Here is a 17,013-nt window from a genome sequence, read left to right as displayed (position 1 = left end):
GAATTTTTATATATATATATATATAATATATATGTATACATGGGCGTCGGAAACATTGTATGTGGGTGGGACAAGACCCACCTACTTTTTACGAACAATGATATTGGACCCTATCGTCTCAAATTCAGCACATGTCCGTTCACCTACCCCTAACCAATAAACACTTATTATTAAACATATGTTAGACGCTTTATTTGCACTTTTCTAACATTTTTTTAAACTTTTATTGAAAATAAATACCTTTCCGATCTGATATGTGATGGGAAAAAGGAGTAGAGCGAGTTCGGAAAAAGGTGGATTCGAACCTCGGGTCAATTTGCGTCAAAACTTGATGCCATGTATCTTACCCCTACACTATAGCCGCTGTAAATGATTAAGCGATTTCCGTAATTTTGTCTGGTCCCACCAGACGTTTAGTAAACAAGGCAGTATATTTGTACTTAATGTAAATGGCATCTACTTCAGTAAATTTTTTCTGAGAGAGGACCCACCCACATTTTTTTTTGCTTCCAACGCCCATATATATATATATATATATATATATATATATATATATATATATATATATATATATATATATATATATATATATATATATATAATTGTATTTATTTATTTTTTGCATTACATATATATGTAATAAAATGTGGGAGGGGTAGATGTGTCATAAAAATCATGATGCAGTATATAATTTCAAATGTTTTTCTTTTGATATTAGGGTGAAACATGACCTGCACATATTTTCCATGAGACATATGAAACATCAAATATGTTCAGTGTGATTTTGACTCTTCACCGTAGCATTTCGCTTTCAGCGAGGACAGAACAATTGACACTTGAAAGTTGCCATATCCTACCTAGTTAGTTCATGCCGCAACGTTAGATTTAGAGTCGAGGAACAGGACTCGCCCGGTTCGAGCATTCAGAGAGCATCTGCTTTTGTTTCACACTAGTTAACCAGCGGATTGTGCTCTATATTTTCACGCTCGGACAAACATACACTTGCAAACGCGCTCACATTTTGTCTCTGTCAGTTTTGTGAGAGAGAAAGAGTTGTCACAGTTGTAACATGACAAAAAAATCACCTAAAACGACGGACAATAAAATACATGAAAACTAAAAAGGTTATGTTTTCAAATAAATATGTGAAATGTGGCTGTCTAGTGGGTTGAATAATAATCTTCGGATAGCACCAGCCATTCACTGGCCATGAGCAAACATGACAAACACAAGAAGGTAGAGCTCATTGGAAAGGAAAGGAAGAGGAGGGATGTTATCATGTGTTGTGGTGGGCGGAGTTTGAGGAACAGGCGAAGTATTCCTTCAGTGGAGCGAAGAGGTGGCGAATCACAGGCACGCTCCATGACCTTCCCAAAAGCCTTTGCCTGGCGAGACGACTCATGTTGGACACGTCAGTGTAATGGACAGGGAAGCCGAACACTCTGCAATGCACAAAGCAGTGGATTTTACCCAGAAATTAAGTCTATTTTTAGGACTATAAACATTTTAAAAATTTCTATGACTTTTAATTATATATTATTTCATAATTATATTATTATTATATAGAGTAATTATATAATTATATTATTGTTTTAGGTAAATTAAGCACAATTTTGCATCTGGATGTATTTTTTTTATTATACCATCATTACTATATTTTAGATTCATTTTATTATTAAATTATTAATCTACCTAAATTATTCATTTAAAAATAAAATTCATTTTATATTTCCAATTATTCTCATTGAAAGTCTAACAGAGTTGTTGTTTTTTACCGGATTATTGCAATGTTTACGTTTAATTATTTATGAACAACAAATAAGAGACAGTACAACAATACTAACATTATTTATAAATATTTTATAAATGTAAAGATTTTTTTCAGGATTCTTTGATGACCAGAATGTTACTTAAAAAAAAAAAAAAAAAAAAAAAAAAAATTAAATATATATATATTTGGCAACATGTATGAATGTCTTTACTGTCACTTTTAATCAATTTAACGTATACTTGATGAAGAAAAATTTGTAATAAAAAAAAAATCATTGATATAAATATATGTACAGTGACTCCAAAATGTATTTGGACACTTATGCCAGACTCATCAATCATTATTATATTTTATATGAATTTATTATTAAATTACTAATTATCTAAATGATTAAATCTCCTAAAATTATTACAATTTTAAGAATTAAAGGGGTAGGAGTACATAAGTTTTACTTCTTCCTACTCCTTTTCGCACATGAGATAGAAGCATGTTTATACAGGAAAGTAAGATACTTTGCTGCTTTTTTAATTTAATTTTTCTATTTTTCCTCTTTACTTTTTTCTTAACATTATTGTATTTTATTTTAAATATTCTTCTCTCATGTTCGAAATAAAGATATCAATCAAACAATTTAAAATGAAAATTCCCCATTATATTAAAATAAGTAATACAGTAGGTTTTTTTCAATTATTATTGTTACCCTTTTTTTTTATTATTAACTTCAACAAATAAAAGACGGTACAAAAATACTACAGTTATTTATTAGTATTTTACCATTTAAAGGATGGATATGAGAATTTAGGAGAAATATGCACAAGTGTCATGAAAATAATGTCATGCTGTAACAAATCTCCAAATAGAAATATGCTTTATTTTTATCCCTTGACTTTGGGATGAAATAATATTGGAAGCACAGGTCATGTGACGGAAGGCCCTCACCTCTCCATCTCAGTGCACCACAGGATATCCTCTTTATTGTTCATATAGACGGGGTAGTGCTGGTCTTTTCCTTGTTTTATTGAGTTGGAACGAGTCGTGATGGTTCGCACTTTGCCGAACTGAAAAACAAAGCCAGTAAATCACTTCCCTGTTGGCCACCCAAACCTAGTGTCTTTTATCATGGGCCAAGAACGACCCACTTAGAAGGAAGGAGATTGTCTGGTTGACCTGGACAATAACCAATCACTGTTTGTTATGTTTCTATGCAACATTTAGGGGCGTCAATCTGAAATATTTGAAAATGAATATACATGTGTGCCTTAAACAAGACTCAGACCTTCATGTGAAATGATGTCTGGATACAGTCAATCATAATTTCATGATACTTTTCATGTATAATAATCATAATCACACCGTGTTTGTTCGTTGGCCGTTGGGAGAATTGGCCCCTCGACTGAAGGTTTTTTTCTCCATTCTGTCACCTGATGGAGTTTGGGTTCCTTGCCAATGTCGCCTCTGGCTTGCTTAGTCGGGGAAACTTAATATTCAACAATATTATTGATCTGACTGTACTGACGCTGCTGTATGAGAACTGAACTGAGCTGGACGACGATATCATTTCTTGCAGAACTGCTTAGATGAAATGAGCTCATTTAATAATTGATGATCTTTAAAATGGAACTGAATCAACACTGAACTGACTTCAGCTGAACAACAGTCGAAATGCTATCACTGTTAAGCTGCTCTGAAAATAAAGGTGACTTGACTATAAGAAAACAAACTGAACACACACACACACACACACACCTTAGCTGTGCGTCCATGTTCCAGACAGTCTTGCAGGTCGAGTTTATCATTTGCCATGGCGGACAGTGGTCTGAAAGAGAAAGAGAGTTGTCCTGATGTTCATTTTCATGCCCGTTTCACATGCAAGTCAAACACCAACAATAACAGCTAATCTCACTCATATTGGTGATTGTACCGGTTCATTCCAGGTAAGTTGCCCCAGAAGTATCGAGCTCTGTGTGCGGCCGACACCTCCTTAGCGTCGATCATTACTGGATTACACTGGACGCATGGAGAGAACCATTATATGAGGAAAAGTACATGCATTCTTTACAAAATGAGAGTTTCATTGAACAGTATTTGCAGGCCTCCAATATGTTTTTTAAAGTCTCTTCTGCTCACCAAGCCTGCATTAATACAGTAAAAACAGTAATATTGTGAAATATTATTACAATTTAAAATAACCAGCTTCTGTGTGAATATATTTTAAAATGTAATTTATTCCTGTGATCAAAGCTGAATTTTCAGCATCATTACTCCAGTCTTCAGTGTCACATGATCCTTCAGAAATCATTCTAATATGAGGATTTGCTGCTTAAAAAACATTTATGATTATCAATATTGAAAACAGTTAAAAAAAAAAAAAAAAATATATATATATATATATATATATATATATATATATATATATATATATATATATTCTGTGACTCCAAAATGCATTTGGCACTTGCCTGAATGTCACTGATTCAGATAAAAAATACTAACATGAAAAATGTAATAAAAAAAAAAAGATGTTAACTGGCCTAAAAAAATAATTAAATAAATGTTTTAAAAATAAATAATCATATTGTAGACACATGATCATGGAGTTGTCTGTGTGATTAAAACTGAAATTGTGAAATGATGATTTTTTTTTATTTAAAAACACTTTTCAATCGGAAATTGTCTACAAACGTGTTTTACATTGTGCTCATATTTAAAAAAAAAATCCCTGCATGCGATTAAAGAATTTCTGTAATTACATGTATAGACTATTGACCCTTCCCTTTCCCCTCAACCCACCCATAGCATCCAAACCCAGTACTTTGTGTTCATCAGACGTGAAAGTCAGACATTTTTCATTGTCCAAATCCATTTTGTGCTCACTGTACATATAGACTGTTACATGTACAACCACAAGAGGGCAGTGCTGATGAATAACACACATGATTCACTTTAGGCATGAATGTATGTGTGTGTGTTTGTGTGAACGCACCTCCAGAAAGCGTGAGATGTCTCTCTTGTCACTAACTCCCATGGCAACAACGTTTTCAAACAGCCAGAAGAACGGTCGGTCGTCTCCGTCTTTGGGTCGCGCTTCATGAAGCAGCCGGTAGAACTCAAAAAACAGACGCCCAGTGCCCTCTGCACAACACACACACACACACACACACACACACACACACACGGACAAACACTTAATACAACACAAATGCATCGATACACACGAGCGGTGCACGATTCTGGATAAACTGAGAATCACTCATTTTTTGTTTACATTACAGATCATGAACAGACAAAAGGTTCTGACAAAATGTTAATTGCTGAGGTCTATTTAAAAAAATATATAGATTTTTTTTTTAATCAGTTGAATGAACGATCCAATGACTCACTCATAGAGACTTCACTAGTTTCATTATTATATGAATCTTGAATGATTCAATAACAAATACAGACACTTGTCGCCACCTACTGGTCTAACAATGTAATGGATACAATCTTTATTTGAAGCGTCAAGTTGCTTTCAAAAGGTGATTTACTTTATTTCATCGCTGCCGTAAACATCAGTGTTTAAATATGAACTATAATCTTTTATTCCAGTACTTCTGTTATAATTCAAATTATTGTAAGACAGAAATAATGATACTGTGTGGTTGAAAAGACTGTGAATCTCATACTTATACATGACAAATGCTCAAACGCAGATTTGAATGTTCGCTGTGATCGTACGTTTTTATAACTGTGTATTTCTGTTTTAGTTAGTAGGCCATATCAGGTTAAGCTAACGTTTATTTAACTTCAAGTAATGAAGTTTTTTATGGTTTTAGTGAAATATAACCCTGATACTTTATTGAATATGTTTCAAATACTGGTCTTTCCTCCTGACTATAAATTAAATGGGAATGAAATTAAATACAGTTTATTGTGTAACCAAAAACGAATAAATAATGCGTGACTTTTAATTATAAACAAGCTCGAAATACACCGTGACTCTTATTTTGAAATGCGCCTTACTATTGCAGTTGCAGGATGCTCATTCAAGTTCAGGAGATAAAATATGCATTGTTACAACCGTCTAAAACATATTACTATATAAACATAGTAAAGTAAACATTGTCATTATTCATCAGCATTAGTTCATAAACAATTGCCTGGCATAAATGTGCGTTATTCATTGATTGTGAGCCGCTCTGGAGCGCTGAATTGGGGATAACTGAGTGAGCCTGTAGAAGCGCAACAGCGCCGTGTTTTCCAGCAGTTTTAGGGTGATTTCAGGGTGATTGGGACACTTTGCCATTGAGATGACTCGGGAAAAGTGTCCCAATCACCCTGAATTCACCCAAGAACAGCACGTTCAAATCAAATGTGCAAATCTGTTACACAGGGTGCGATATAAGTTCTGACTGGATCTCTTCCCTAATCGTCCCTCCCTAACATTTTAGTCTCGTTTTTATTTGTTGACGAAAATGACAGCAAGTTGTCGTCATAGTTTTTGTCATCCAACACTAGTTTTTATTTAGTTATCGTCTCGTTTTCGTCAGTGAAAAAAGGTCGTTGATGAATAAATTAACACTGCATTTAGGAATAAGATCGATGGGTGTTTGAATCGAGATAATAAACTTTTAAAGATTAATCATGCAGCTCTAATACACACACACAAACACAAACATTGTGGTTTTGAAGCCGGTAATGGATCTCAAACTGGGTGTCGTACCGAAGAGGCCTTTCCTGGCAGGGTTGACGATGGACAGGTCGTTACAGGGGCTTCCACCGATCACAAGATCGAAAGGCCCCCACTCCTGAATCTACAGAGACACAAACAGAGAGGCACATCAGAAGTGCGTCCAGGAGAAAACACAGTGCGAGATAGAGAGAAAGACACATGCTCACATGCTTGTGTGTGACGTTCCGGACATCGCCCACATACTCGATCAGTCCACGGTGTCGCACCATCCCCACTGTGATGGAGTCTTCACACACCTCTGACGCCACATACCGCTCCACCTGAATACCCAGATCCTTCAGGACCAGAAACCCTGACAGCAAAAACACACACACAGAACTTGCTTATTCACACCGGACATTTGGACTAAACCGCTCCATTCATATGGATTCCGTTTTACGATCTCTTTATGAACTTTTTGAAGCATCAAAGTGGTAGTTGTGTAGCTGTCAATGGAGGGACAGAAAGCTCTCAGATTTCATCAAAAAAAATCTTCATTTGTGTTCTGAAGATGAACGAAAGTCTTATGGGTTTGGCACGACATGAGGGTGAGAAATTAATGACAGAATTTTCATTTCTGGGGTCAATAGGTCTTCAGATGTGTTCTCACTAGGGTTGCCACCTTTGATTTGTGAAAAACCGGGACACTCAGATGAAATATGTTTTGGTTTTGTTTGTTTTTTTGGGGGAGGGATCAACCCATATTTGCAAATATACTGTGTTAACAGTTGTAGGACTCCCTTTCTTTGTCATACACGTTGCAATGGCTAGATTTTTGCGTTTGCTTAATGCAAAACTCTGGTGCTTCTTTGTTTTTGCATGATTTTCCAGCGCTGTTTTTCCTTCATATTTAACTGAAATTTTGGCAGGACACGAAACACAGGTAGCGGAGAACAGGTCTCCTTGGGTGGGCCTTACCCATTCAGAAAAGTTTTCTCTTTTCGCCCAGTCTGGGTTGTAGGTTGTAAATCGTTTTTACTTTGACACTGGTGGTGGCTCATCCGATTTTGTTGTGTTATCCTCCTAGTCCGCCTCTCCCACCATTTCACAAAACTGAGTTAATATAAAGTTTTAAAAAAGCTAGCTAGCAACTGAACACTGTTTTATCCTAGTTGCTAGGCGATAAGTTGAGCTTCCAATCGAATAAAAGTAACGTTAAATGCCTGGCATTGGCCAATCCACTGTTTGTTTACCCGTTTACGGACACAGGATTGGATGTACGTGAACCATGAAGAAAACACAGTAACAGTATAAGGAAACGGTTTAATTTGAAGCCAGGAAATTCTACTTTAGAAGTACATTTTCACAAAAAAACGGGACAATTTGTGTCCCAGGAAAGAATATACATTTTCCAGGACAGACGCTCAAAAAAGAGAACAATCCCTGGAAAACCGGGACGGGTGGCAACGCTAGTTCTCACCTGTAGCGATGCCATCAAATAAAGAGAGCACTCTGATTGGCTGCCTCTTCTCTGCCGCTACTGGAGAATACAACCTCGTTGGTTCCTGAGAGGGAGAGATGAACAGATTTTACTATTTTATTATTCATTTTATTTAAAAGACACTCGATATGCAGTAATATTATTGATTTGAATGAAGAACAAAACTTGAACTAAATTGAGCTGAATGATGACACCATTGTCTTCTGTGGAGCTGCTTTATAGCTGAATTGAATTCATTTTATAATTCAGGGATGTCCAAAGTCCGGCCCATTTTAAACGGCCCGCAGCGTGTCTATTAAAATATATTATATTTGGCCCACCACGCATAATTTACAAATCGTGCAGTTTCACAATGTCAACATAAGGTGGCAGTACTAGATTTAGCCCAGGGAAACATTAAAGGTGAACTATGTAAGATTTTTGCAGTAAAATATCCAAAAACCACTAGGCCAGTGTTATATATTTTGTTCAGTTGAGTACTTAGAATATCCCAAATGTTTCCAACTATTTGTAAATCGTGAGAAATTGCTATTTTAACCAAGGAACCGGGACGTGTGAGCTATGCGTTTCAGGGAGTCGCCTGTCGATGGCGTCATATCTGCATTACCCTCGGTTTCCGGTTTTATTCAGCAGAAACGCTTTACTCTCACTGCAGTGTGAACAAGTGTCATAGCAGCCGCCGAGCGAACGTCATAACTTCCTTTTCAACACACTCAGATATATCTAATACGATAAACAGAGCTGCGTTACCTCACTCATGACTCGAAAAGAGGAAGTGGCGCCGGCGACCGTGTCATAATAAAAGTCCCGCCGGCGACTATGCCATAATAACAGTCCCGCTCTTCAATCGCTCCTGCGGCCTTGCTCAGCTCCACAACACTCGGTCCTGCTCTGCTTCATACTACAGTAATGTTAATAATCACATCCATGAACATGATTTCTGCCCGAGTCCTATCCTGACTCTTTTCCACCGGCTGTGAGGTGAAGACCACATCTGTCCCAAGATTCTGCGCTCAACGCCTTTGTTTTGAACAGGCGACCTCTAGTGGACGGAAAAGTTAGCTTTAACGCGCCAAAAGCGGAACAAAACAGCGCTACAACCCTATGGCTACAACTCGCGAGCTCTGACTCTGAACAAATGTGTTTACTTATTGAGTGTTTCGATCACGTGACCACTAAACAGCCCATGAGAAAGAGGTCTCCGGTAAAAGCTGCAAATCTCTGTGATTTTGATTTAGTTTAAAGCCAGTTGAAACAGCGCTGACTTAATCAACAACACTAACGTGCAAATCATGAGAAACACTGAGCCGATTCAGTTAAAATACTCAAACAACAATTCACCAACATTTATCATGGATTTACTGTGGTAACTCTACCGGTAACCGTGGTAATTTGTCAGAAATGTAGTTTAATATATAACTGTATTTAATTTTTAATGTAGCTATGTATTAAATGAGCAATAAAAGCCAAATTGCAGACTATTTTTGTCACAAACGTGCAGTTTTGTATTTATATGTTTATAGACTAAATACCATAAAGCCATTCTAGATATAGAAATAATATATTTTTCTTTTTGCCATGTGTGCACTGCAAAAAAATGCTTTTACTTAGTATTTTTGTCTTGTTTCTAGTCTAAATATATCTAAAAAATTTTAAAAAAAAAGTTAAATGACATATGACATTTTTTCTTGTTTTCTGGAAAATAAAATGAAACTGAAGTGAGTTTTAGCTTAAAACAAACACAATTATCTGCCAATTGGGTAAGAAAAATAATCTTGTTTCTGTTTGCATTCTTGTTTCTGTCCCACACAGAAATCAAGAAAAATATATTGTATTTAATTTTCCTTAGTAAAAGCATTAATTTCCTTTCCTTAATCACCCATTAAAACTTTTTGGTTGATGAAAGTTTTACAGATATTGTTAAATATCTATAAATTTACATCTGTGTCCTATAACAAGCTACTCTACTGTCAGCTCAAGCTTTTGTCAAATCTGTCATGTTTCCAAGAAAAGGAACCGGCCCCCGGGTGTGTCCACAACATCCAATCTGGCCCCCTTTCAAAAAAGTTTGGACACCCCTGTTATAATTGATTATTTTTTGCAACTTCAACACTGATTGACTTGAGCTGAATAATGACACTATTATCTTTTTACAGCTGCTTTACATCAGAATCTGAATTTGTCTCATATCTGATAAAGTTTGTATCACTGGTATATTTTCCTGTTTATTACAGTTAAGCTGCGTTGAAACAATCTGTATTGTATAAACCGCAATAAAATGTCTTGACCAATGTTCCCTTGACATATTATATCAGTTTAAATGCTTCAATTTGTTAAAAAAACCCTGAAGTAATTAAAGAGATCTAATAGCTAAATATGTTCAAGGGAACTTGTGAACTCTTTTATAGTTATCTAAACATCCCTAAAAACCACAAACCACACACAGACCTATTTAAACTGACGTGTGTTCCTGAGGTGTTTTGAGTTTGCACTCAACACTTGTGGTGGGTGTGTAACTGTAAATGTCTGTTTTGTTACCGCGCTGTTTCCATCATCCACTATTTCCACCACTTAATCAAGCCACTGCCACATGATGATATTTTCATGATGACAAGCCACATGATGATGTTTTATTTCACATGTCTTTGCACTTCACGTTGCCTCTCAGCTGTTTGGACCGCAAACATGACTCACTGCCGCTCACACGCGACATCATTCTCTTTCTATGAAACCTGTTAACCTCGTTTACCGAACCAAACACTATAGCGGTTGAACAGAGCACTGCAATTATTTCTCATTTAAACTATAATAAATTAGCCTGGATGCCAGCCGAACTTAGCCCCGCCCACAACATTTGAGGTCGGGAAGTTTGGTCTGGACTTGATCCGTTGTGGAGCAACTATGCTAAAACCAGAGCTGTTCGGACCAATCAAATTGTCAGGGTGGGCTTTATACGATGATGGACAGATGATCAGCAGAAACGTAATCATCCACGTCACCAAAGAGTGCTTGGGTTGAATTCGTTCTAATCCTAAATGGAGAACTTGTGCATTCACCTTCACTATTTCTCTCAGAAATGATGATCGTGTTGGTAAGTACTCCGTGTATCCTTAAATTCTTTTTAAAACACCGGCAAAGATAATTTACACACATCTTCTTCTTCTACTTCTTCCAGCGTGCGTGCAGTTGAGTTCTGTTGACAACTATGCGTCGCTCAACATACATCACTTACTCCATTGCTCTGATTGGTTGTAGGTCTATCAAATTGATTGCAGAGGCATTTTCTTTCCTGGTTCATTTGAAACACGCCTCATAATCACTGCCCAATGGTGGAGCAGTATCAGACTCATATTCTGTCTGGAATCTGAGTATGACAACATCAGGCTAACAATCAAATGGATTTCTTCCCACATTTCGCGTCTGCGTCTGTGCAGCATTTTATTCTTTCTGTGCGGCCACGGCATCACAAGTGCACACGCGCGCAGCTTAGAGGGAACATTGGTCTTGACTTGTTTTTAGGGTTGGGTACCGAAACCCGGTGCCTCATTTCGGTGCCACTTAAATTCAAACGTGCTTTCGCGCTTTGGCTGGCATTGAGCCAGAGACAGACACGCTCAGCGCTCATCACAACAATTCAGAGTTTTCAACCACATAATGTTTATTTTAGGTTTCAAACATTTAAATGCTCATAAGTACTAGCAAAAAACACACACTGATGTCTATGGAAGTGGCAAAAACAATCCTTTCAGACAGTTATAACTTGACTACGTGTTTTATTCATATCTGATACACATTATATAGTAACTATAGTTTACTCTATTCTTCTCCCAGTTCAGCGGTCACTTACTTTCATGTATTTCGTGAGACGTGAATTAACTTATGTGATGTAAATCCGACAGATCCGATTCTCTGAGGCGCAAACTAACATGAAGCCGCCCATCGCGCAGTATAAATCAACTAACACACATATTTGAAAATCAGATAGTTCATGACATAGTTAGCAAGTTTATGAATATATATTCCCGATACAACTGAGCTGTCATACAGCACTATTGTGGCTTCTGTGTGTCATGTGAGAAGCATACATGACGCGTCACCATGGAAACAATAAGGCAATGCTTTCTAAAATATTTAGCCAGAGAATATGGTCATATTTCTGCAAAATAAAGCTGAAGCTTGAAGCTGGTTTGTAGCAGACCAAGAATACAAACTACTGCTGTTATTACTGTAACTGTAACTAAGAGTTAAATTAGGCCTGTTGTGTGTGTACTGTGAATTTGTTAAGTAAATTGTGTTTTGTATTTATTTATATTTATATATTTAAGTATACTTTAAACTTGTAATAAATTGTTCCATTTAAATAATAAAAATAAAAAAATCAATAAAAAGCCACTCTTAATCTCATCCACCTAGTTTTGTGGCTCTTTTTTTTTAAAGTATCGGTTCAGGCACCGTTTAGGCACCGGTATCGGTTTAAAAGTATCGGTTTGGCACCGGTATCGAAAAAAAAAAAAAAAACGATACCAACCCTACTTATTTTATACTTTATTTGCCAAACTGCTCAAAACTAGATCAACTCACAAAGTCCTGGTCGTGGTTGTTGGCGAAGAACAGCTGCAGTCGTGCGGTCCAGTCGTCTCTGCGCTTCAGAAGGCCGAGGACGTTCCTGCTGCTGCACATGTAGCAGTTCCAGGGGTCTTCACGGATAGCGGCCTGAGCCGAACCGGCCCCCACGAGCAGATCGACACACTCCACACAGAAACACCTACACACATACACAGTCGATTCACACATATCTCTCTCAGGCTACGTCTACATTAATCTGGATACATTTGAAAACTTTTCAAAAATTTGAAATGTGAAAAATCTGGATACATTTTCTCTACGTTTTGACCTCTTCCACACCGAGACAACATTTTTGTCCAGCGAAAATTTGACTTTTTGAAGACGCTCTTCCAAGTGGATGTATTTGAAAACTATTTTGTAGTGTGGATTGTGAAACGGAAGTATTTAAAAATGATGACACATGTTTAGACGTGACGCATATTGTGCCCATATACATCTATGGTTGGTTGCACTGGCATTCTTATGTCTACTATTCAAATTTTAATAGAATATTGAAGTATTTATTTTACATTATTTATATAAAAACTGCTCATTGTTTCTGCCTAAATGAATACATGAGGTTAGCTAACTGCATGATTTTAATTTTTTTTTAAATTTGCCATCGTAATCTTTAATCAAAATAACTTCCCCTCCCTATTGCAGCGACATCTCGTCTCTCCTCTGACGACGCGTTTACTGGTGTGAGGGCGGGACACCTGTCAATCACATGAGACTGACCAATAGCAAACCACAACCATGCAACAATACGGACTACCGGCACATCCAGGAACTTAACTGTCAATTTCGTCAACGCCTCTTTTTAGGGTAAAATAAACTAGACTTCCCATAAACTTCAATACAAAATAGCAGCACAAAACAACGTCAGTACACAGCCAGCAGGCTTGAATAACTAAAGAAATCACTAAGATTAAACATGTCAAGTAATAATATGTCCAGCCTGCCTGCCAAGAGCGTGAAACATACATCCACACACTTAATTTTGGTGAATGATTTTACTTTGTTTTTGCAAGTAAACATCTTTAAATGTATATATTATGTATTTATATTTAAAGTACTGAGTGCACTTTTCTGTCCAGCCATACAACTAGCCCGATTTAGCTTCTGATTGCCTCATCCGTACTTCATGATTCAAAAACGAAGTTAAATCATTCACTGGCTTACCTGGTGACTTGATGAGGAACGAGTAAATGTCCTCTGGCCACTGGGTGGGGTTGTTACACCAATTTGACGGTGGGAGAATGAAGGGACGTGTTTTTTAAGTTAAGTTATTAAGTGTGTGGATGTATCTTTCACGCTCTATGGCAGGCAGGCTGGACATATAATTACTTGACATGTTTAATATTGCTGATTTCTTAAGTTATTAAGTTATATAAACAACGGATGTTGTTTTGTGCCGCTATTTTGCATTGAAGTCTATGGGAGTCTAGTTTATTTTCCCCTAAAAGTGGGCGTGAATCTGTTAAGAGACATTCTGTAAGAGCCATTATGCTTTATTTATATGTCTCTTGTAGTTCCACTGTTAGACACCGGGTGGAGTGTCGGTTTAATGGATATAGGTAGCCAGAGAGGAAGTGAGGTCAGGTGTAATGAGGGAAGCAAACAATTTTTGACCGTGTCAGGAGTGGAAATGAGGAGTACTATGTGTTTAAGCATCGTAACTGCGACAAATAAAGGTGATAATTGCAGTACTGGACTGGAAGCGTCATGTTTTGGATCCCACACGTCAGATAACCCGACAACACCTCTAGCCTAAGTGACAAGATGGTCCTTTGTCGCTTCACATTCTATGACGTTGCGCCGGTTCTGCGTATCCAATCAATTTTTTCTCAACAGGGAAGAAAACTTCTATTTCATGCCCACTTTAATGCTAGTGTGCATAGAGAGCGTTTTGAAAGGAAAACACTGTTTTCAAATTTATCTGGATCAATGTGGATGTAGCCGCAGCTACAGAAAAAAGCCCATCCATACAAACCTGCAGCAGTTGTTGTTCCCGCACATGAGCACTTCTCTTCCTCCACAGCAGATGGTGCAGTACGACTGATAACCGTCATCGTCGTACTGATAAGCACACTCCAGGAAACAATTCTGCAGGGGAACAGAACACCACCTCAGAACCAATCAGAAGTCAGAACGGGCTTGATTGACAGGTGGAGATGTGTGCATGCGTACCTTGCAGCTCTGGCACATGGCTCCACTGAACAGAGGGTGTTCAATCGATACGTTCAGACTTCCACAGGAAATACAGATATCTGCACACAAAAAGACTCCATGATGATGTTTGGAAAATTATGCTACTGTACCATATTATTGACGCTGTATGCGTACATTTTGTCCTATGACATTCTGACCTTCTACATTTGCCAATATATATATATGTATATTGTATACCACAAGGCAATGTGCTTTCTTGACTTTCTTTCTAATGTGATAAATGAAGCAGAAGTAATATCAACCAGGATTTCTTTCCTGACTCTTAATTTAATCAGACTTCCAAAAGTGAAGATATTTTATTACATTTCTTAACTTTTGGAAATACATATATTCACACTGATGCATATATTATTAATGGTAATATTGATGATGCCCAACTCTATGCCAAACACTAAACTGGATGTTATGTTTGAGTCGATTTCTTTTAACCCTCCTGTTACCCTCAAATCTAGTAACATTTGTTACCCACTGGGGGCAATTTGACCCCAGCAATTTAAACCTCCAGAATATGATTTTTTTTTTTGCAAAGGTTTATGTCTCAGGTCATTTATGTCTGACAGCATATCTGGTGGGCCCTGGAACCATTTTGATGACATTAGCAGCACTATGGCTACCCTGTCATTCACGTGGGGGGGCAGGACCATAATAACGTGAACTACTAGTGGTTCTCACAATACTACAGGTATGGTTTGGTTAGGTAAGATTAGAGCCCTAAATCAGAGGGAAGTTGTTTGAATGTTACATACAATAGTGACCTCAATAAAACAACCTAAACAAATGGGTGTAATTTTTTATATTTCTTATGTTTTATACAGCTAAAAGAGCCTGGGGTCAAATGGAACCCCAAAGAACACAGATGCTACAAAATGTGTACAGGACATTGGAAAAATATCATCATGTTAATTTTATGTTTACAGAGTTGTCCCCATTAAATTAGGAAAAGTCATTCAATCTAAAGCCAAAAAAATGTATGTCAATCGTGTTTTTATAGACGTTAAACATTGAATGGGGTCAAATTGACCCCAAAGATAATAGGAGGGTTAAAGAAGAGCAAACGTCCAGGGGTCAAAGGTCACATTCAACAGCAAACTCACCTTCGATATTGCGACACTTCTGCCTGACTTCATACACGAGTCTCTCTGAGGAAAACAAAACACATGTTAACAACCGCTGCGGTTCTAGTAGGAACAACTCATGTGAGATGTAAAGATAGTTTGCTTTGGCACATGTGTGTGTTTGTGATACCTCGTGTTCCTTCATCTATAATCTCTTTGATTTTAGGTTTCTCAACACTGTTCTTCCTGGGTTTCTTGGCAGGGGGCGGAGCTGTGTACGCAGCAGCCTCAGGCTCCACCCACATCTCTGGATAAACCTCAGTATATGGATTTCTTTCCGCTAGAACACACAAACACAGTTACACACAGAAATGCAGAGTCTCTAATATCTCAATTGTTTCTCTAAGATAGCAATGAGATGTACTAGAAAAGTCTTTTTAATAAATAATAATAAACCATAAATAAATGAAATTAGTACCTGGTGGCGGCTCCAGGCCTTTGGCACCGGAGGGGAGGAACCCAGCACTGGCCCATTCAATCATCTGCCGTGTCTGCAGCTCCACACTCTTCCCCGTGTCAGAGTCATCCGTGGACTCACACACAGGGACCGGTTTACCTGCACGCGTACTCGCCGTCTGTGCAGAGATCCACGTAAACATGAGAAATGACACACATGCAGGCCTATAAACATATTTAAATCCATAAATACACTCGATATTTGTGCAACATAAAGTTTAGTCAAAGACATTAGTGTCACTAAACCAGAACAATAACACACGTTATTGTGTTTGTTTCTGCATGACTTGCCTGTAAAACTTCATAGATGGCTTTTCTGTACATGGGCTGTTTGTTGTAGGTGGGCTGATGAAAAGATGTGCAAAATGTACTCAAGGGCAACAGCTTTTCCACACACACCTGAGAGAGGGAGGGATGTTCACTATAATGTCTGTTTTCAGCACTCATGAAGGATCCCGATTGGTCGACTGACTCACCACTGAGAATTTGCCATCTCCAAACCACATGACCCAGCGGGTTCCTTCAGCGGCCCGACTGCGACCCGTCATCCACCATGACACTATCCGCCCGGGCCACCAGGAGAATCCCCGTAACTTTCCCCAGACGAGCTCTCCGATCCCGAAGCCACGGCCGTCCTGAGAAATATCAGCTTCAGTTTAACCTCACATATTGCAGGTCAAAT

General features: G+C 37.7%; 1 protein-coding gene across 8 annotated transcripts in view; it reads right to left on the bottom strand.

Annotated features, from left to right (window-relative positions):
* Positions 1–621: 621 nt before the first annotated feature.
* dnmt3aa (DNA (cytosine-5-)-methyltransferase 3 alpha a) overlaps positions 622–17,013 on the bottom strand; it is a 69,873-nt gene continuing 53,481 nt past the window's right edge. For 5 of the 8 annotated variants that reach the window (XM_079832035.1, XM_079832036.1, XM_079832030.1 and 2 more), the window contains 16 exons: positions 16,808–16,966; positions 16,623–16,730; positions 16,294–16,450; positions 16,006–16,155; positions 15,855–15,899; positions 14,719–14,798; positions 14,522–14,634; positions 12,505–12,688; positions 7,903–7,987; positions 6,650–6,795; positions 6,474–6,564; positions 4,755–4,903; positions 3,693–3,778; positions 3,518–3,587; positions 2,711–2,829; positions 622–1,442 (listed from right to left, as the gene is read on the bottom strand). In XM_079832035.1, the coding sequence (XP_079688161.1) occupies positions 1,277–1,442; positions 2,711–2,829; positions 3,518–3,587; positions 3,693–3,778; positions 4,755–4,903; positions 6,474–6,564; positions 6,650–6,795; positions 7,903–7,987; positions 12,505–12,688; positions 14,522–14,634; positions 14,719–14,798; positions 15,855–15,899; positions 16,006–16,155; positions 16,294–16,450; positions 16,623–16,730; positions 16,808–16,966 (1,908 nt within the window). In that variant the 3' untranslated portion in view covers positions 622–1,276. Of the gene's footprint in view, positions 1,443–2,710; positions 2,830–3,517; positions 3,588–3,674; positions 3,779–4,754; positions 4,904–6,473; positions 6,565–6,649; positions 6,796–7,902; positions 7,988–12,504; positions 12,689–14,521; positions 14,635–14,718; positions 14,799–15,854; positions 15,900–16,005; positions 16,156–16,293; positions 16,451–16,622; positions 16,731–16,807; positions 16,967–17,013 lie in introns of all 8 variants that reach the window. The other 3 variants (XM_079832029.1, XM_079832031.1, XM_079832033.1) reach the window with 1 other exon arrangement.

Source organism: Gobio gobio (assembly GCF_949357685.1).
Source record: "Gobio gobio genome assembly, chromosome: 12".
Lineage (NCBI taxonomy): Eukaryota > Metazoa > Chordata > Actinopteri > Cypriniformes > Gobionidae > Gobio > Gobio gobio.
This window is presented reverse-complemented; position numbering and strand designations above follow the sequence as displayed.